The following is a 22,593-nucleotide window of genomic DNA, read 5'->3' as shown; positions in this document are numbered from 1 at the left end:
AAAACAGATTTGCGTTTTTTCAAAATGTTTCATCAGGTATTTTATGAAAGTAATTTTTGAATTAAAACGCACATTTTCGTTACGAATCCGTTTTCTTATAATCATTCTCCGCTACTTTTTAATAATAGCTACAATTAGTATCTACACTCGTAGATATTTTCCATTTTTTTGTTTGATTTCTAGCTAATTATAAGGAGACGCATCGACTTAAAAAGATCTACTCGATATTCTCTTGTAAAATGTCTAACTACCAGCAATGGTATTAAAGTCGCAAATTAATGTTTTTACAAAGTTTATCCACCATTTTATAACTTATTAAAACTTATCAGATCGAAAAAGTACGTTAGGCAAAGATTGAAGACTTATAACCTCGCTTTTGTTAACAATATGGCCCGTTTAGATAACGCTAAAGTAAATATTATGCAACGCTCGCGGTGATAAATGTTTTAAATAGTACTTCTTAATAATATCTTCAAGTTCTTGAGTGCAACTTTATATAAGCCATAGATTGCTATAAATGAAACTGATTAGAAAGGAGTTTATTCTTTTGAGTGCGATGTTCAACTCCTCAATTGAATAGTGGTTACGAAACAGCTTCTCGAGAATTGCACAATATTCATCGGTTTCACGAATCTACAAATAACTCCACGTGGATCGATTGACAAGCACTAAAAATATCTCGATTATCTCTATTAGCTCTTCAAATTGTATGTCAATGTTTTCTCGTTAAGTTTATCCCATCAAATTAATTTGCTAGAAATATCACTAAAATTAACAAGAGCATTTTAAGTATTACATTGTAAAGAAAAACATTTGCTTTTTCACAGAAACACAATGTGATTTGAATTTTACTATACGATAGTTATGAAAAACTTAGGAGCCAATATTGGAATCAAGAATAATATTGCAAATCTGTGATTGCTTCATCAAATGAGTTTATTCATTTTATAAGAACAGTAAGATTAAGGAGCTTTAATATTGCACCTATTAATAAACGATGAAAGAAAAAATGTCACAACCATGTTATATTTATATCGACTAACGCAACCGCCACTTTTTTGTAACACAAAAGATTTAAAAAAGTTAGTCTGAGTTGCGAAACACAAAAAGTTAGATAAGCTGTGTTAATATCGGAAACCAGTCTCAGTTTTTTGATATTGCGGCAAAGCTTTGGCATATCACATGCGCCGATCATTAAGATAATCACTCTAGGGATTAGGGGGGCTTAAATATCACGGCTATTAATAAATGTTGCATTAGAAAATTTATCGAGCACAAGCTTATTGACGATTGAATTTTATTTGTCGAGAACAAAAGGTGTCAGAGACATTGCGATATTTATTTTAATTCACCAAGACAACCGCCGCCCTTTAACAAAAGATTGTTTAAAAACCGCGTCTCGTGTACCAATATTTGACACGTGATTAGATTTTGCCGTTGTAAATAATTCAGCATTAATGGCTCATAAAGAAATAAAGAAATTTAGAATATAAAATTTGCGGGGAGGTGCGAGATTTTAGTTTGTGGATATAATATTATTAAATTGCCCATTGCAATGCTTTCTTGGGCAGCTTCACCATTTTTTCGTACACCCAAACTATTGCTGAGTTAAGGTAATGCACTTTGGGACAGAAGAATCTCACTAAGTAAAAAAAGAAAAAAAAAAGAACGCTAGAGTAGGGAACATAAACCAAAACACACAAACACGAACATTTAATAAACATACTTGCATATGCAAAAATTAGGATGGTACATCCGAATAGTGAAATAGCTATGAAACACGGCATCAACAGTCCAACGGCTAAATATCTTTGACAGCCGCATCCGTAAAACTGATCTTTTTCTAAATCTTCCATTATATTTGAACCTAGCAAAAAATTGTTAAATCTTCCCTTGTTTTACTTTTAACTTTTGTTTTAAAAGAATACTTAACATCTTTTAAAATTTATATATTTATAATTCATATATTTATAAAATTAAAAGTTTACTTTAATAAAATTTACTTTAATAAAAACTTTAAATAAAACAACTTTATCCTGACCCACCCAGACCATGTCGCGAAATAATGGAGCAAAAATGGCGCTTACTATAATATATCTTTGTTGAGTTTGAATTGCGAAATAAATAGAGGTTAAATTTTTCACTACAACGTAATAATGAGCAAAGATGGAAAATTGAATATATTTCATATCAATAAACGTATCTACAGTTTAGCTAATATATACATATTAATAAATAAATAAACTAATTAAAACTAAGGACAGATAACATTTTTCTTATCACAAATGCGAAAAGCCGTCTTTAATAACTGTTGTATCTGCACCGTTTTCTATAAGTAACAACGCGCAATCGAAATTTCCGTGTGCAACAGCGTATTCGAGAGGCGTGTGTTGGCAGCTATCTAATGCATTAATTTTTGCACCGCATGCAAGTAAAAGTTCTAAGCAATCAATATAACCGGTAGCTGCAGCCACGTGTAACGGAGTATTCCCTTCGATATTGTAAACGTTAATATCGAGTTGTTCCTCGTAAATAAGCCTTCTTGTTTCAATGAAATCGTGATCTAATATCGCGTCATAAAGTTCAGCCGTCTTCTTTAAAAATTTTACATTCGTTTTCGATTTTGGACAACCGCACGAATTATTAACAACAACGCTTGATTTCAATACTTTCTTTCTCTTTTCGTCCAGCTTCACGCGGATCGTTGAGGGAGACTTTGAAGGTGATATTCCACAAAATTGTTTGTTGGAAGGTAAATTAACTAATTCTTTTTGATCGATAAACATCTTTAACAATTATTTTGAACCACTGAAGACCTGTTACTGCTTTTTCAAAAAAACTCTGCAGTGAGCATAATTCCGAACAGTTTTATAGTAAGATCACCGATGACGCAAAACGAGAATAAACAATCGGGATTCTTGTCACAAATAAATGGTTTAGGTTCACATGTGCTTACGTAAGTGGAATGTAAACATTATCATCCACTGTTTTCTGTAAATAAGTCAAGTAAATTTGCATTTTTTCTCAAGCGTTTTCGAATAGTCATTTACAAAAATAGTCTGGTCGTGATATCTAAATCTCCACCTTCTATATTGTAAATGTTTTAACCTTTCTCCGACATAAACATTTGAGACAGACAGGAATAAAAAAATTTTTTTTTCGTGTATGTCTGAGGCATACATGAAAAAAAAAATTCCATCGATTCTAAATTGATACGATTAATTACTGTATTTATTCATGCAGCTTCTGTAATTCATTTCAAAAAGACAGGACGCTTGCATGAAGGAAACCCTAGGGAATACGATCAGTTTAGCGGTACAATGGCTGACTAGTCAGTAATAAAATTTAAGATTTATTCCAGTCAGTCAGCAAAGATTAGTGGGTTATTCGTTTCCGGAAAAGCGCAACATTCGAAAAAAGGAAATTTAAAACATTAAATTTGCGGAATAAACACTCAATAATTTTCCGACGAAACAACTTGAAAAAAATAATTTATCATATATCTCGGAAACTTCAACACCGGTAGCTGTGACTTTCCTCCAGTATAGCGTATAAGTTAGTATATAGCAAAAGTTTCTAGTCTGGGCTGAGTGTGCACCATTTTAAAATTAACATATGGTTTACTCGAAGCAAGACCATAATCAAATTTGTTTCTAAAAAATCTTATTGAATCTAATTTAAAGTAATCGTTTGTAAAATATCTTAAGCTTGATTTAAATTGATCAACTAATAATAAACATGATTAACGAAATTACTATTTTTATTTCATTTGTTTTAAAAAATCCACTTCAAAAAAGACAAAAAAAAACTTCATAACAACCGCTTTTTCAAAACAAATATCCCCTGGGAAAATTTTTTTCTGACTTATAAGCAATCAGATTATAAAAAAAAGTTGTCTGCAAATGTTTTCCATTTCCGCATAAATTCAAACAGACTGACCTGACTGTTGTCATGATTCTGTTATTATTTTATCTTTATATCAAATGTATCATGTAGAGGTGACGAACGTATTTTTTAGTTTAAGATTGTTGTTTTTAAACGTTTTTATTGGATATGACTTTAAGTTTAAACTATTTCTTTAGATCATTAAGTTATTTTTATTCAATGGCATGTTAACTTTATGAAATTTTCGATTTCAACTGAACTTATATAGACCTTCTAACAGCCATCCAATTATTCCTTTGAAAAATATTTATAAATTGATGTTTCCACATAACATTTACAAAGAGCAGAACGATTTTATCATTATATGCTTTATAACATCTGTACGTTTTGTAAAATACCGCATTATTTGATGAGCAAGCGATACTTGAAATAAGCGTTGAAACAGTCACACACCTATATATGGAATGAAATCGAAATCTTTTTTTAAAAAACTTAATTATTTTTGAGAGTCATGTAAAACACATTAAGATCAGCTTAATATCTAATCATCGTTAATATCTCTTCATCTTGATTAATCATTCCCATTTTAAAAGAAAACATCGACCGCCTTGAAGAACAAAGATTGAGATGAGAGAAGCGTGAATAAATCCTCGGAAAAATAAATAAATTGGCTTGATAATGTTATTAAAAACCATAAAACTTTAAAAGTCAAAAAGCAAACAAATATAAGAGACAGAACGTTAAGAAAAGCAATACGTTCAGTTGTGAACGTTCTCAAGAGAGCAACTATAAGAAAAAACAGAAATTTTTACTTATTTCTGTAAAACCATTCAGCATACTTCCTTACTATATTCATCATATTAAGTATTGCGTGGGAACACTCACAGGATCTCATAGGAAGTACGAAAGTTATTTTGATTTTTTTGAATCACGGACACAATTCATTCATAACTTTCTTACATTAAATTGTTCAGTTCGGCAAATAACAAGAATTATTCTGAAAAAGATTCTCTATTGAAGAATTTACATCGGTACGATGGTGAGTAGCAGTGATGGAGTTGAAGTGATATATGGTAACAAAGCACTTTCAGTCTATGTTATAATTAGGTTTTTTATATGATGACTGGATCTTTTGTTTGTAACTTGCATTAAGCATTTAAGGTCAACATTAAGAAAGACGCACCAAGTTATTCGGTTCTGATAATCATAGTTTGAAATTCCACATTAACTTGTTATAATTTATTGATTCTAAATAAACTAATTATAAACTATTAATCATTCATTATATTAGCGTAATTCTACTATTAATAATATCAGTCTCCAGGTAAAAGAAATGAGATCAAAGTTTTATGCCTAGTTAATCTTACTTAAAAGAAGATACATCTTCCGTGCACATTTTCTATGTTTTACGCCGACGGTACTTATATGTACAGCTTTCTATCATTTTTTTTTTTCATTCTGCCTTTGATGCAGGCGCAAAAAAAAGATATTTGTGCGCCGATATTTAGAAGCAGCATGAAATAATAGCATAGCCATCCGGGATCACACGACAGAGATAAAAACTGATTAAAAAGTTATCCGGTATTGTATAAAGCACTCCATCTCAGATATTTGCCGCATTCTAGCTACGCCACGACATGAACTACCACAGCTATCATTGATTGTATACTTTAGATTAAAAGTTTCATGCAAACACCTATATATATTCTGGAGTAGATTAGAGACAGCACATTTTAATTGCGAGTGTGTGCTGAGAAAAAATGTCGTAAAAACTCCATGACATTTTGACAAATGCCAAGGATACCAAACACAAAGAGGGAACCAAACAATAAGGGACACTAAAACTTGATACATTTAAAAATTCTTATATTTCATATTACTATTCCTTATTCATGTTCCATGTTACCAAAACAAATTAAATTATTTGGCATTTACTTTTTATATTCCTAAACATAACCGTAAAATTATCTATTACAAACAGTCAATTTCTTTTTGTTATACTGCTTTAAAAACCTCCTTCGCAGAGGCTCCACACATATATGTTCGCCCTCTCCAAAACTATATCGTATATACGACCCTGTAAGTAACTTATTTATATGCATATATATGCTTTTAACAAATACGTTAGTATGGCATGTTCATGACGTGAACGGGATATATATTTTCTTGCAAATATAATATACAAAATTAAAATGGATTATTTTTTGTTTCAATTTTCACTTTTATCTTTATGTTATTGTTTCATTTGGTTCAATGGTTTGATTCATAAACCTTTTCTTTTTCTTTCATAAGACTTGTTAGCAAATGTTATTATTTTGTCCGTATTAACAAATTAGTTTTATGTAAAAAGTAATTTAGTTAGGACGCATTCGAAAGATACAATGTGCTCTCACTTTTTTTATTCTTTTTCGAAAAATCAACAGTTTATTCCACATTTAAAAATCTTCACATCATGTGATACACTGAATTGATAATACAAATGAACAGCGCGAGTTCATACATCCAACTTTGCTTTTTCATTAAACAGATTGAGAAAAAAATCCGATTTAAAACTAATATTTCACTAATCTATAGGATATTAATAAAACTTTTTTTTTTTTTAATACGGAAAAAGTTAAATATTAATAGCCTTCAATTTATAAAAAGCTCGCTTAAATCAATGGTGCTTAGCACTTTGTCAGCATAAGTAATATTAAAAAGCTATAGAAATTTCCTGACAAATGCAGTTATAATTTTTTTTTTCTTTTTTTTTTTTTAATCCTTTTTAATGAATGAAATACGGACAGTATTTATTCCCACGATCTACTTGAAAAAACGACACAATCGTGTTGTAGATCGCAATAAAAACTTCAACATCAATGACTAAAATCTTAAAACGTTTAAAAAGTCAAAAAAAGGGAAATTACCTTTCATACGTTTTGTTGCATTCTTTTAATCATGTATATTTTAGTTAATTTAACCTAAAATGTATTCTAAAATTAAGAAAAAAAAAAGTATCACCTTTATTTTGCACAAATACATTCAGATACATTTTATTAAACATCTTTTAACAAGTTATTTAAGCATACAAGTTATGAGACAAATTTTATGATGATTGTCTTAAAGCTGCAGTATTACATTGGATAATTTCAAAAATTCTCTATACAAAAAAATGAATTACTATCTTTAAATAAGTAAAAATGCAGCGCATAATTTAAAAATCATTTTAAAAAAAGGGGGCGGCGCAACCGAGTCGTAGGAAAAAGATAAAACAAGGGCTAAAACTTTGGTTATTAAACACAAAAAAAATCTTAAAATACTAAGTGTTACTACTGTAGCCATAATGCAAAAATAAACGGGGAGCTGAAGCCCCCATATATCCCTCTATAACGTCGCCTCGTAAAAGCACCTTCTGATTTTTTCACATTATTTTTAAATGTTAAGTAATATATAAGAGTAATAGCGTGTTATTGTTAAATATGATAACGGAATTAATCATTCGTAATAATAACTACCGCGTCAAATATTAGAGAAGATATAGCTATAAAAGATTTTCGAAACAAACTTTACATTATAAAAAATTTTCGCAAAACTATAAATATAAATATTAATATGAACATTGGTGAATAGTGATATTTACAAATCTGAAGGAAAAAAAAGAATATAAGAAGTCTACAATACTTTGATTAGGATCTTATTCTGGTTATATTTGTTGTCGTGCGTATGTTTTTTTATAATTCATAAAAATTTTCCCAGAAAAAAAGCTATAGGTATAAGCAGTAGAGCGGCGATTAAACCAACCCACGCACTTTCAATGCGCTTTGTATTTAAGTCTATTTTTTCCATAAACGTCTGTACTTGATGTTCTAGTTGTTTATGTGAATCTTCTACGTTTTTTGCAGTTAAAACTTTTAACTCTGAATAAAAGAAAAGACTTTTAAAATGTTTTAAAGAACAATTGATACAATAATTGTAAGATATCGAATATAAAAAGAGCATGTAAAATGATTTACACGAACCTGAAACACTCGCGTCCTTCCTTTCGCAACAATTGTAATCAAACACCTTATGTAAATCTTCAATCAATTGTTCGTTCTGTTTTATTTCATTTGAAAGCGCAATGATGCGGGCGTGTTGGTTGTCTAAAGTTAAACCAAATATTTTGGAATATCTAATAAAGGCTCTCATAGTGGAGTAGAACTATGATTAAGATTCCCTATTATGAAAAACCTAAATAGAAACTGAAAAAAACTAAATAATAACCAATGGAAACAATTCGTTCATCAAGTTGTTTTATTTTGCACTCTAAGTTTTCAATGACTTCCATTATAATCTGCTGATCTGAAGAATCTTCGGACAAGCAATGCTGCTTTCTTAACAACGGTAGATGATCAATGTTAATGCAATTTTCTTCATAGTCGTTTTCTTTTGTCTCGCTTTTAGTTTCGGTAGTTTCTTTATTTGACTTGTATGACAAAGTGTGGAATGACACTTCATCCTGGTTTTTGCTTTGGCAAAAATCCAAGTTAACTTGAGAATCCTGGCAACACATTTTCTCTAAATTAAAAAGATATGAAAATAAAACGAATTAATGCATGTAATGAAGACATACAGCTTTCATAGACAACATCTGAAAAGAAGCTGTTAAAGACCATTTGCTATTTGAACTTAAATTTTTTTATTTCCATTCTTAAAGTAAAATAATGCATTTGCTTTACATGATCAAAGCAATACTATTGAGAACTTAAGGTATCATTACATGATACCTTAAGTTCTCAACTGCCACATTCATTATTTGTGAATTCAACACTTTAATGAACTATATATAGATTTTGTAAAAAACATTTTTCAAAGGAAAACCCATTATAAAAGGTACTGACATCAAAGATTAGTAGGATTTCTTCCAAAAAGTAAACTAATACACACAAATTAAAAAAAACAATAAATTTAATAACTCAACAGATTTTCTTTTATTTGACATAAAAAAAAAATCCAAAGATAAAAACTTTTAAAAGTTTTTTCTTTAAAATGTTTTAAAATATGTTCTGTTCCTAAGACAGAGTTCAACTTAAAATTGAATATTTTACTATGCATAAAAAACTTTTCTTTTCTGGTTTGAGAAATGTAGTTTGAAAAAGTTTATATGTTAAACTTAAACATTTTTTTTCAGCGTTTGAAAAAAAAGTTAGGGATGGCCGATAAAAAGGGGCACCACATATTATACCTTATTAAATTTTCTGCTAAATGTTCTTGTTCCTAGAATTGCAATACTTGATATATATAGTTAATTTTTATTCTTACATTCAAACAAATTTTTAAAGTAATTGAACTGTTCTTTTTTTTAGAAAAAAAAACTTTTTGCATGTATAAGTCCAATAACTAAAAGAAAACCTGCACTGTAGTTCTTGATTGAATGAGCCAGCTCATTAACATCAGTTTCAATTCTTGTTGTAGAAAAATTCAATAAAATAACAGATGCTCTAAGGTCATGCATTAATGTACTGCAACTATCAGCATTATTTACAAGTGACCCAAACAAACATTCGTTATCATTATTCTCTTCAATACTATTAACATTTTGAAGTGCATCTTAAGTTAAAATACAAAATGAAAAAGAAGCAGAAAAATCTTTGAGTAATTTTTAAAATTCACTTAAATGAAAAATATATATTATTTTAAAAGTGAGCATAAAAAAAGTCTATGCCAAAGATAAAAAAGTAATACATTTTCTTTGATCTTCATCACATAATACTTGACTTTCTTGAAGTACTTCATGATGAATTGTGGTAACTCTTGCTTTGTTTGAAATGTGTATAAACTTTAGGTCATTATTTGAAACAAATTCACTTAAAAAAAGAGAGTTTGAACCTTCATTGAATCCTGACATATCCTCACCATATTTCTATAAAAAATTAAGTTTATATTGAAAAGTAGAAAAACTAGAATTAGAACAAACAACTTCACAGAAAATTTATATTCTCTTGCTCAGTTTTTTATATGTAAATTTAACATATCTCAAATAAATAATTGTTATTGTTAATTGATATTGTCTTAATAATTTTTATAACTGTTAATAACACTTAAGTTATCAATGACCTTCCCAAACTGAACTAGAAACAGAAGCTTGATATTTTTTAAAAAACTAAAAGATATTGAAATTTAAAAATATTTACTATAGTTTATACTATAAATGAATAATTTATAATCGAAAACAATGCAACTATTCATGTGATTCCTTTTTAAAAAAATTGTTTGTTTTGCCTATTGAAAGCTCCTTATAAATTACCAAACAAGTTTATACTCTCAAAGCAAGCTATTAAACAATATTTCTGTGAGAATACCATACTATTAAATTTTGAGAATATGATTCAAAGCATTTTATTTAAGTGCAAATTAAATATTTTCAACACTTAGTAAAAATGTTATTGACAAAAATTATTAACAGATGCACATCCAACCTTACTTTTTTTTAGTTTAAACTATTCTTTTGTATCCTTATTCAGATTTCAGATGACCTAAATTTAACCCTTTAACCAATTTACTATCTCTTAAACTAACACTATATATATATATATATATATATATATATATATATATATATATATATATATATATATATATATATATATATATATATATATATATATATATACAAATTGGAAGACTACAAAGAGAAGTTTCAAATAAAAAAGTTATATACAAACACACACACATATATATGTATGAGTTCAAAATGTTTGACATTTTTATTAGCAAAAAATATCAGCTAGATAAGGAAACGCAGCTTACTACGCGGTGCTCCGTAGTTTTGAGAATAAGTTTAACCACTAATTTTACTTCCCTTCAAATATTTTAGAAATGGATATCAGCAAAATCATTTTTTAATTCGACAATTAGCGTTAACCTAACATTTTAAAAGTAAATACAGATTCTTTGATTTAAAAAAACACTGAAAACATCAGGTTTTAACAGTAACAAATGAAGGGGGCTTGTAGGACTGTGGTAAAAAAAAGGGAAACTCTACAACTGCCACATCTGTAATGCCGCTGCCGGGGGATAGGATTAAGCTAATTTAGGTAGCAATCAGTCTACCATCCTGCCCGGAAGCTTTCATAAAAATAGTACCCTTTTATTCTTCGTGCAGCATTAAAGAAAATCACCAGTTTTAGTTAAAGTAAGACAGTTTTAAACGAAAAACATAAAATTTCAAAACTGTGTGAAACACTAGTTTTCCCATGAGATTGTAATTAAAAGAATTACAAGACAATAGAATTTTCTAAATTCATACTTTCAGATTCAAGCTCCAGTTAATGAAGTCGATTTTGCATAAAATTTCTTTGAATACAATCACCTTTCTGAACAAAAAACTGCTTCTAGTAGTTTATTATAATAACCGCATAAGTATCAATTTTCAGCTACAAAACTTCTGTCTTCATAAAATATTCTCTAATACAACAAGAATATCGTACTTTTTTGAGTTTGTTTACAACTGAAGAAACTCTAAAGTCCATGTCTCTATTACTAAAATTTTCCGCAACCCTCCCCTTCCCCCACCGTTCATATAGCTTGTGTGCTTAATTCTATATTTTGTGTAACAATAAACCAGTTTTGTAATATTTGTTAGTGAACCTGAACACACGATGCAATTGCTGCATTACTTGTTACTAACACCTGAAGTAACAGCAGAGAATAGTTTCTTCAAGTTGAATTTATTTAAAACATTAAACAAATTGAAAAAGGCAGATGTTTGATAATCAGATTTAGCTATCAAAATTGATCGAATTGCAGGAGGGAAAGTAGTTAAACTAAGACAACCTCATTAGTACGTTTGCTAACTTACAATGCCAGAAAAAAAAAATTGTTTTGTAAAATAAATGTCATAGAGAAGTTTGTTAAAACGGTTTAAATAAAATTCTAAATAACGCTCTGACTAAAATTCTACGTAAGTGTAGAGCATCGATTTAAATAAGTTAGAGACATAAATTAAAAATTTCTAAAATTGTGCGCATTATTTACATACATCAGCACCCGTTTTCTTTTTGGAGAGGGGAGAACAATTAAATTTGTATCTGCGTGAGCGTGTGCGTGTTAAATCAAAAATTAATAGTAGTCTAAGTATATACTTTAATTCTCTTTTTGAAATCTTTCTATTTCAAGTATGATTTTTCCCATCATTTCAACAATTGCAGTTTTAGTCTTTACTTACGTTTAAAGGTTTTTTATCTTTCGTTAATTTAGCTGTAAAAAAAATTAAGTCAGGTAATCCATTGCGAAAAACTTAGGCGAGTAGTGTCTTCTTCGTTCCGTTTTTTATTTTGCTAAAATTGCGTATTTTTAACTGAGATTACTCTTAATGAAAAGACTAACGATATAGGTATATTGAATCTACTTGAATTTAACTTAGTACCTTAGTTTAAATACTAAACTTATGGAGGAAAGACAACAGAGGTTAGTAGTTAAAACGTAGGGAACTAAGCACAAACAAATTGATAAGCAGCCCTGGGTGTGTGTGTATATATTTATATATTGAAAATACAGTGAAGGATGACAACTATTTTTGTACTTTTTAAACGTAGTTGTCATTCTTCATTATATTTTCAATATAATTGCTCTAGCTAATAAGCTCTTGAGCACTCTTTTGAGAAGAAGATTTTATAAATTATACACACACATACTTTACAGTGTAATAGCTTACTGACTTTTGTTTATATAAAAGATAAAAGAAACATTTAATGCCAAGGTACCTGTATATTGGGGTAAGGGGGAAAATCCCCCTTTATTTTAAAGAACTAGAACAAAATTTTCATTCAAAACGTTTTCAATTGCAAGCTATTATTTTTTCACTGTTTACATGCCAAAAAAAATCTTCATCTTTTAATTTAGTACATCACACTAGTGCCAGTCAGAAAGACCACGCATTTAACAGGAGTGTAATTTACTATTGAAAAGTGTAATTGATTTCTGGGAATGTCTTCTTCAGCCATGGCATCACATTTTAGTAAGCTGATTTACACATCAAAAGTAACTTTTTCTCTTTGATTGGTGGACATTTCTATCCATTAGAAGTGATGATTCCTAGCATCATAACAAACTGAGAGTGGTTGGTGTGACACACAGGTGGTGCCCTGTCTCCCTTCTGCACTATGAATCTGTCACTTCTCCTCTTGATCACACAGTCAGCACTAAAAGGTTTTTCATTTGAGAAAGTTTTGGCTGTTAATGAAGCATGGGTTTTCAGCTGATTCAAAAATTTCTTTGATTGCTCCAATCTCAAAGTTTTTAGATTTTCTGTGAAAAGTTGGCATGTAGGTTGGGGCACACTGACTTTTCCAAGTGTTTTTAGAGTTCTTCTGACTATCCTCTCATCAACATGGAACAGTTTTGCTGTCTTTCTGATGGACTTAGTAGGACACTTTTCAACACTTTTTAAGCTTTTCAGTAAACTTTTTATCAAAATTTTTGTTCACTGGAGAGGGGATTTTGGATCTCTCAGCACAGTCACTTTTTTTCACTTTAAAAAATGTAGTTTTAGGCATTGCAGAAACATGAATCACTTGCAAGCAAACCCATATGAATTAAATTTAAAACTTAAGTTCTTTTGGCTTTGATAGTAAAACTTTTAATTGAAGTATTTTTTTATTTACAACTTGATTCAAGTCTAAGATGTTGATTAAACTTGCAAAAAAAGATTTGGGAAGTTTTTTATTTACATCACAAAAGCTGAAAAATAGTATGCAAATCGCTGCTGCACCCTCTATGATTTATAAGTTGATAACTGGATATGTTTTTTTTTTTTGAGATTTTTCAAACTAGAAAAAAATATCAAATTTCTCATTTTATTTGGAGATGTTTCTATCAATCAAATATTTAATGAAATATTTAATGATAGTCAAAAGGCTGATCTCATGTTTTTTTTATTTTCAATAAAAAAAAATGTACAAACTTAATATCCAACTATTACTGCTACATTCATCCACTTTACTTATAACTTAGCTTCTTCATTGTTAATCCAGTGCAGTAAGAGATAGTTCAAAAGCTATCATTTAAAATAATATAGTTTTATACTTCTATCACTTTAGAGACTTCACAATGTTTGGAATAAAATATGTTTAAAAATGATTACCAGGTAAAATATTTCTATTTACCAGCTTTGAAATATTTTTAAATTATTTTTTTTTGTTTTTTCCTGCTATTATTGTGCTTTATAACATGAGTTTCCTCAAGTGCTTATGAAAAAGAGATGCATTAATGTTAATTTGTTTACTTTTCCATAGTAATTTTTAACAAAGTAATTTATTAAAGGTTTTTATTTAATCAGTAAAGTTTCAAAAAACAAGGTTTGATTCAAAAACCAGTGAGCTTAATATCTTACTTACAAGTGGCAGATAATATGCATAAAGTTTAGCTCTTGCATGAGCAATAGTACTCATCAGTATTCATCTACAAAACTATAAAGAAACAGGCAGTATCCAGGGTTAGATAGGTTCAGAAAGACCTGGAAAACTCACAGAACATGAGAAAAAATCTTATTTTGATATTTATGAAAATGTCAGAAAATTTTCTGCTCATGTCTTTTTCTCTCTTTTCTTATTTTGTAACAGTTTGTTTAACATCATATTGTTTTATTTATGAAAAATTTATTTTTCTATTAGATAAAAAGAAATGCTTTGTATTAACTCCTAATTTTATAGTTCTTTAAATAAAATTTAAAAAAATCTTATTGTTCTTTATTTTTTTGAAAGCACCATTTGTTTTACCAATAAAGTTTTTTATGTCAGTCTAAATCTAACCAACTAAAAATAGATTTTGATTTTTAGGGTGGTTCTTTTGTTGAATTGTTTACTGTTGTTGGTAAAGATCCACTTTCAAAAGTTAAAGTTTCATCATCAGGTGTGATTAAAGAATTTAGTAATGAAATTCGCTCATATGTTATCAATATTGAAGGTGAGCCAGCCACAACACATATATCTTTCCCTAAAAGTTCAAAACAGAGCCTTCATGCAACTCAACAGTATCTGGTATTTCAGCTCTACATTCACTGCAAAAAATCTTTATCTTTAGAAGTTACAATACTCAACCAATTAAGTTGTAAAAAGAGAATTTTGTTTTCTAGCAATAATCGTGATGTTATTGCCACACCTCTTTATGCAAAGATGCCTTTTTCTTTTGCTAAAACAAGTTCTTGGTTTAATTTGTGTTTTGATCTTGAAGAGTTAGTTATGAGTTTATTTGAAGGCTCACGATATGCTGCTGTTGATAGTGTTGTTTTATCAGCAAATTGCAAACTAAAGAGATTGTTTACATTAAAAGAAAGGCCAGATTGCAATGATGATATGCCAAAAAATTTAACTTTGCCAGATGATATTGATATTGTGACACAGGTAATTAAGTTTAATAAGTTTTGTCAGAAGACAGACGTCAGTAACGTATTAATTATTATGATTATTTGTTTAGGTAATTGATTCTCACAGCTTTAGTGACTTAAGTATTAATAAAAGATCCGGCAGTGGTGGAAGTTCAGGAAGACGAATAAGTTCTCTTACAAATCTTTCAAACACTCATCTTGCATTTGGCTCTCGCATTCGTAATCAAGATGATTCCTTTTCAAGTGAAGTTTTCACTGATCGCCAGCATAAAGTACCACATGTGCGTAACCAAAATATAGGAAGTCTAACTGAGCGTCCATTAAAAGCATTTCAGCTAGATCTTAATGCCTCTGATAAAGAGTCAACAAAAAAGGAAAGTACTGAGCTAGAGAATAATGAAGTGCTGGAATCAGGGAGCACTATTTCTTCTTCAAAATTGTTAATCCAACCTCGGCCTCCAAAACAGATTATTGGGAAGGTTCGTAGACCTCGGGTTAAGAGTGCTGATTTATCTTCCACAGCTACAAAACCTAAAAATGGTTTGCCACTGTTGTCAAAAAGTGCAGATAGTAGATCACGTGTTAAGCCTAAAAAAGACTGTACTAATGAGACTACTGATAATATTTCAGAAAATAATTTATTAAATGCAGTACAAAAGTTCAAGACACCTATTGCATTAGCAAGTGAATTAGAAACTACTGAAAGAGTTTCTTATCAGAGTAAACAGTTTCGTAGCAAATCTTTAACAGTGCTTCCAGACATCAACAAAGTTATTGTTCAAAAGAAAGAAAATTCTTTTCCAACTCTTCTATTAGCTGATGATATCTTTGAGAGTGACTATCTTCAGAAACATGTTAAAAGTAACTATAATGATGCTGAATACCAGAGTAGTTGTAGTAACAGCACAAGCAGTGATTTGTTTTTATATTCATCTCACCCACGTTCTATTTCAGCACAAAGAAGTCATAGAAATAGTGAAACTTGTTTAGATAATATAGCAGAGAATACTATTTTAAAATCTCCAAGCAATCCTTCATTGTCTTTAGAAGTAAATGCTGCATTAGTGCTTTCAGAAGATGAGATCTATACTAGTTCATCTAGTAATCATGATGCAAGTAATTTTGATTTAAATAAAGAAAACTTAAAACTTCACAATAGTAGATATGAAGTCAATGAAAAGCTAAATAAAACATTTAATATTGTTGAATCAACTTCTGTCAAAATGAATGAAAAGCTTTTATTGCCTAATCAAAGTAGAGATTTTCTTAACTTAAAATCACAGAATGAATTTGCACTGCCAGTATATGATCCTGTTAGTGAGTCGTACGAATCTGACACAATGTCATGGTTAAATTCTTCTGTTGATAAACCTTTGCATTTTCCTATTAACACAGAATGGTCTCCAAAGCAAATGCTACGCAAAAAACTAGAAGACCATCTTGGTTCAATGCTTCGCACAAGTAAAGAAGGGGATTCTGAGGGTGGTCTTTCTGACGATAGTGATGATACAACTTTTGCAGAGCGACCTAAAATTCGTAACTATCGGTACCAAGATGAAATTAAAAGCCTTGATTTAGCTCTGGATTTATCCGCTGTTGTGCCTGCTACTCCTCAAGTTGGTGAGCAGTCAAGGTTAGCCTTTAAAATTGTATGTATGTATGTATGTATGTATGTATGTATGTATGTATGTATGTATGTATGTATGTATGTATGTATGTATGTATGTATGTATGTATGTATGTATGTGTGTGTGTACATATGTTTTGTTAATAAATGTGCTTAAATTTAGGCGTGATAAGCCTGATGTTAACAATAACTCAAGTAAGTGATATATTTTTTTAAAGTAATGAACTATGTTATGTCAAGTGAAAAAATTCATGGCTTTTACCAATATACCCATGACAACAGTTTCATTGGAAGCCGGGTATTAAATACAAGGGAATTTTTTAATAAATTGATTTTACATAAATGTAGCTATAACTACTGCAATACTTTAGCTGCAATTAAGTTGTATTAAAGGAATGTAAACAACTATAAGATACCATTTTTAAAAAGAATACCCAAGAATAATTAATTTAGCTCAATGTGTTCTGATATCAGCCTGTAGATACCTTTTCCAACCCTTCTTGCTATGTCCGGGGAATGGTTTATCAAGTTAACCCACACCATTGTAATAATTGTTTCCCTATTTTCGTTTCAGTCGCGGGGCAAAAAGACGAAGAATACTTGGATCTTTTGTTCGATCCGGTACTCAACTGCTACTATGATCCTAAAACAGAGAAATACTATGAGTTATCATGACGTTAGTGTTATTATTATTATTTTTTTTCCGACTATAGTTGACGACCGTTCTTCGTAAGTAACGAGATGTTTTTCAGATTTTTTGCCAATCATTTTTTCGCATAGTTTAAAGTTTTTACGACTAATCACATAGCATATACGCTTAATCAGAAAGCGTTTAAGATAAAAAAAAAAGCGAAGTAAAGGAAGAGTATTTTTTGTACAATCACTTTTCAATCATACAATCAATTGAGAGGCTGCTATATATATGTATATAAAAGTGTTTTATAACACTTTATCATTTTTAAAGATTTTATGGTTGTAAATATATGAGTTGTTTATAATTAAATATATTTATAAATGAATAAGCTGATAATATACCCAATTTTGCGATTTTTATTTATAGAATGAAAAAAGGTTTTACAGAAAGATAAATTTTTTAACTTATCCTCATCGTTCAGCGTGCCATAATGTTGCGTCTGCTCATTGCTCATTCCTAATCTCTTATGAATTAAATGCGATTTATTCAAAAAACTCAACATTCCGTGAGAACGTTTGTGAAATAGTTCACAAGTTACAATCTGAGTTTGGATACCTAGCACAGCCTTTCATCTATATAAAGTAAAGTTCACACCCTGAAAAATTGATAAAAATCCTTGAAAAAACAAAATTCTCCCGAGCCTGTGTTTTTTGGGCATAAAACAAGAAGCTGTACTTGTTTAAAAATTTCCAAAACTAAAATCAGGATGTTGAGATTTTTTTTCTGAAAATCGATTTTTATTTCATCATAATTTTATCAAAAATATTCTTATCTTTGAGATATTATATAAATATTCTTATCTTTGAGACTTTTTAGTTCGAGGTCAGAACAGCCATAATATTCACATGCTTTTAAAAATAAATATTCAACTCTACTAGTTCAACTCTAAACTAAGCCTTTGCCGAGGAAAACCAACAAATTTTAATATATAATTTTCGTATTTACCTGAAAATTTCGTACTTAACTGAAAAAACGATATAAAATATTGAAAGATAAACGTGCAATAATTTCATCTAAGCAAGAATTTTATAAAAGATATAAAATATTGAAAGATAAACGTGCAATAATTTCATCTAAGCAAAAATTTTTACAATTGGCTATTTTTTTTTTTTTTTATGAAACAAAGCTGAAAGTTTACAATCACAGACTAAAATGGAATCTTTAATTTTCAAAAAAAAAAATAGTTAAAAACAATACGCTTCATTTTTTGGGTGTCTTTTAGTGATGTTTGCCGTTGTATTCAACGAATGAATTGAATTATTGTTTATAGTTAAAATAACAGATTTTTGCCGCTCGAAACTGTTGTTTCAATTCACACTAAAGTTATGGCGAATTGTTTCTGAGGTTCACTGAACAAACCCCAAATACTTTCGCTCAGACTAAATGAACTCTCTATTATGATGGAAAACAATATGCATTTTTGGTGTGATCGAGATAAGTAACATTTCAGAACTGCTCCGAAAGTGTGAAGTTCAGCAAAGTTCTCACTGAGATGAGCTTTAAAACAAGCACGAATAACTTTTCAAATGCTTCAATCCACAATTCCACTTCAAACCAATTGTGTAAATGAGCAAAATTTTCCAACTTGTCAATTTTTTTGAGTAATTTGTAGCATGTTTGATAATTCAAACTCGCTCCTTCTTAATATACTACTGGGTCAAAGGTTTTTAAGTGAAATTGAGATGATCCACAACACCAAGAAGCAAATGAACTCTGGAGGAGGTATGATGTGCGAAACAAGTGTTCTTTCATCTGTAGCAAGAAGAGGCTGAATAAAAGAATTTAAGAAACGTTTTACTGGAGCACTGTCAGATTAATTTAAGGCTTCTGGATGAAGGCGGAAAGACGAAAAGTTTTTGAGATCCCTTAACTGAAAAAGTTTGATCTCACAATAACAGCAAGCATGCTTTAAAACTTATGATTGAATTCTATCATTCATGAGTTTCAGGGTGTAAGGTCGCTTAGAAACAGCTTTCAAAATTACTTAGAACAGATCGCTTTTATTTCTTTTACAAAGGTTGCTAGAATTATAATGCTGTTAAGCGTTATTTGTATCAGTGATGGAAGTAATAGAAATTTTTTTAAAATTTCTGTTGCTTTTCAAGCATGTGTTGCAATCTAGTTTTAAATAACATTACCCTGTACATTTTTAAACATGATGAGTTTGATAAGTGTTCCAGGTATGCTCAGTTAATTCTTTACAATTGCAGCAAAAACACGTGTTCTGAAGTAGGCAAAAATATAGTCCAAAAAAAATTCAATTTACACCAATTTCTTCAACTATTGTGTAACAGGAAATACTAATTTAAAATAATCAATGTGGTCATGTATATGTATATATGTATAAACAAAACGTTTAATTTAGAATATAATCGAGAGAAATGTATATTACGCCTCGGCTGAACTCTTAATTGTTCAGCAAGTCAGAAAAAGTGAAAAATCATATCGAGAGATTTTAATAGAAACAGAGCACTCTGTTAGAATGCTCAGAATGTTATTAAGCCACAAAAAAGCGTTGAAACTAGAATTCGAAAAAGGAAAACACGATTTATCGCGAAGAGAAAATTATTTATTCGTGATGCTAAAATGGATCCGTTTATCTCCAGCTTCTATGTACTTTCATGTACTTCCATATACTGAGGATAACATGCCTTAGCTTTAGGCATACAAACAGGATAAAGACTTTAAGCAAGCGGCTTCTAAAGCTATGAGATGGTTCCAATGTGATGATAGAAGACAGTTGGGTTGGCTAGCACAATCTTTGATTTAAATCCAATACATGCACTGTTTAATTTTAAAACTATATATTTTAAAATCTTTTAATTAAGAATAGATGGGACTCAAATGTTCTTCTGACCTAATCCCAACCCAAAGCAAACTCCTTGATCCAGTGGCGTCGCTTGCTGGTTGGCTGGGGAGGGGAAATAGGAGAACAGCGTTTGAGCTTTTTAGAAGCTAGATTTTTTAAAACGAAGACAAATTTGAAGCTAAAAAAACGTGAAACTTCATGTTAAGTTTAAGCGAAGTAAATTTACAACTTCGAAGTACGAATATTTACAAAATTTAAATTACCGAAGTTTCACGAAGTTTTATGAATGTGTAATGGTTTTTTTAAATACCTAAACTATTCCATTCATTTTTAATTTGACCCAGGGTTAAGCTGTTTAAAATAAACCCAATTTATTACTTTGTCAATATTTACTGTAGTGTCAATTATCTTATAGTTCAATTAAATAACTTTAAGATTTTCCGTTTGTGCATCCTCATGTGTTAAGCTACAACCCATTCAACAAAAAATTGTTAAGATTTTTTGGTTTAGAGTTTTTTTGGTAACTTTGCTCAATAATTGTAAAAAGAAACAAAAATTCAATTTTCTTTGAGTAAAGGTGGAGGGAATAGGAGAGATATTAATGGTTCTATATTCTTTTCATCTAGGTTGCATCACTGTTTCACTTTTTTTTTTATTTAGTTCTAAAAGGCATTTTTTAAAATTCTAAAAACAACACAAAAACCAGCTTTTTACCAAGTTCAGTATCCAAAAAATACCATAAAGAAAATGGAAAGCCAGCTGAACAAATTAATTAGAAAAGCTTTTAATGTTGCCACGAAAATTCGTTTTATTGAAAGTATGAAATTATTGAAACATTGCTATCAGAAGTTTTCATTACTTTTATTTCATAAACTTTATATGCCTTAAATTCGTTTGAATGAAGTTGTTCTGTTTTATATTAAAAAATTTTTTTTGCAGTTTATTTTTCTGATTTGATTATCAGAACACGAACGTAATAGAAATAAATTAAAGGTTCCACGTTCTGTCTCTTACAGTTGGTATTGTCTTTACTTATTCAATGCCAAGATAGTTATTTGAATGATTCAAACACCAATCCTCCATTCCACGCTTAAGAATATTGTTTTTTTTTGTTAATAGTTTCAATCATTAAAGGTTTGATGATTATAAATTGGCGCACAGTTATATTGAAAACTGATTAGAAATTATATAATGATAATAAAAACGATTAATGATATTGGCTTGGCGGTAACAAAAAAAGGTTCGCGCGATAAAAAATGGAATTTCGAAAAAAGTCACCAACTGTCAATAAACAATTATACATAGTTACTTTTTATTACCGGTGCAAGGTTTTTATAATTGAAGTTTAAATGAACTCATTTTGTTTTTGTCAGTGAAAATGAACTCAAGCATCAATATACTTACATATTTTGGAATTTTAAAATAACTTTTTTGAAATTTTTAAAAAATCTTTATTTAAAAAGAAGGTTTCTCTGAAAATACGAATTAACATTCGGTTAGCTCATTGAAATTAAAGTTTTTACCCAGGGAAACTAAATTACTTTTAGAACACTATTGCTGATATGACCATATTGTAGTTTTTTAAACTCAAGATGATGTGGCGAAAAAAAGGCGCTGACTTTTGATGAAAAAATTGGTTACTTTGTTATACTACTTCATAAGAACTCAGTGACATGGATAGGGGCGGGTACAGTTTCATGTAAAAAAATTCACAAGACTTGCTTATATTTAATCATTGTTGTTGTCTATCAGTTCTCATTTTCAAGATATAACTGTCGTTTAGCTTAAATTTTCTTTATAAAAGTTCACTAAAACACATATTACAAAAATCAGGTTTCTTTAAAAAGTATATCAAGTTTCTCTAAATATTATTTCACCAATGAAAATGTGTTAAGTAATTCTTGTCAATACAAGGAGGATATGTAATTATGTACAATAATATAACTTACTTAACATATTATACAATGTAACACATCATAGTAATTATATTATCACATATTCATCATTTATATTACTTAAGAAATTTAGTTGAAGGCTTAAACATAAAATAACACAAAGTATTTTAAAATTTGTCAATTATTTCTGACGTAAATGTTCATTTGGACCTGACCGTCGCGTAGTTATACATTAACACTGATTTATTCGCTTTAGTTTATAATTTTGTTTATACGAACCATGTTGTAGTGTAAACCCAAAAATTATTATTTATGTTAACAGCGTTCGGGAAATTTAGA

General features: G+C 29.5%; 2 protein-coding genes across 3 annotated transcripts; one reads left to right on the top strand and one right to left on the bottom strand.

Moving 5' to 3' along the window:
* Nucleotides 1–207: 207 nt before the first annotated feature.
* Nucleotides 208–9,988, bottom strand: LOC145181815 (uncharacterized). The gene is made up of 8 exons (XM_090100764.1): nt 9,961–9,988; nt 9,589–9,766; nt 9,256–9,453; nt 8,128–8,421; nt 7,884–8,006; nt 6,792–7,781; nt 1,727–1,867; nt 208–1,642 (listed from the first exon to the last, which is right to left on the bottom strand). Exons 2-6 carry the CDS (start codon nt 9,749–9,751, stop codon nt 7,603–7,605), a joined length of 957 nt encoding a protein of 318 aa, XP_089956890.1. The 5' UTR covers nt 9,752–9,766; nt 9,961–9,988; the 3' UTR covers nt 208–1,642; nt 1,727–1,867; nt 6,792–7,602.
* A 2,176-nt stretch (nt 9,989–12,164) lies between these two features.
* LOC145181206 (protein CFAP20DC-like) lies at nt 12,165–17,939 on the top strand. 2 transcript variants are annotated; one of them, XM_090100923.1, is made up of 6 exons: nt 12,165–12,312; nt 13,944–13,990; nt 14,682–15,245; nt 15,319–16,862; nt 17,020–17,051; nt 17,431–17,939. In XM_090100923.1, the coding sequence occupies exons 2-6, from the start codon at nt 13,970–13,972 to the stop codon at nt 17,529–17,531; spliced, it is 2,262 nt and encodes a 753-aa protein (XP_089957049.1). In that variant the 5' UTR covers nt 12,165–12,312; nt 13,944–13,969; the 3' UTR covers nt 17,532–17,939. The 2 variants fall into 2 exon arrangements, with proteins under 2 accessions (XP_089957049.1, XP_089957050.1); XM_090100924.1 differs by lacking the exon at nt 12,165–12,312 and adding an exon at nt 12,762–12,862.
* Nucleotides 17,940–22,593: the final 4,654 nt, after the last annotated feature.

This window comes from Hydra viridissima, unplaced genomic scaffold (assembly GCF_058129835.1).
Source record: "Hydra viridissima isolate aposymbiotic clone 2 unplaced genomic scaffold, HvirCarnegie_v1 scaffold_10, whole genome shotgun sequence".
Taxonomy (NCBI): domain Eukaryota; kingdom Metazoa; phylum Cnidaria; class Hydrozoa; order Anthoathecata; family Hydridae; genus Hydra; species Hydra viridissima.
Note: the sequence above shows the minus strand (reverse complement) of the source record. Positions and strands in the feature narration are given on the sequence as shown.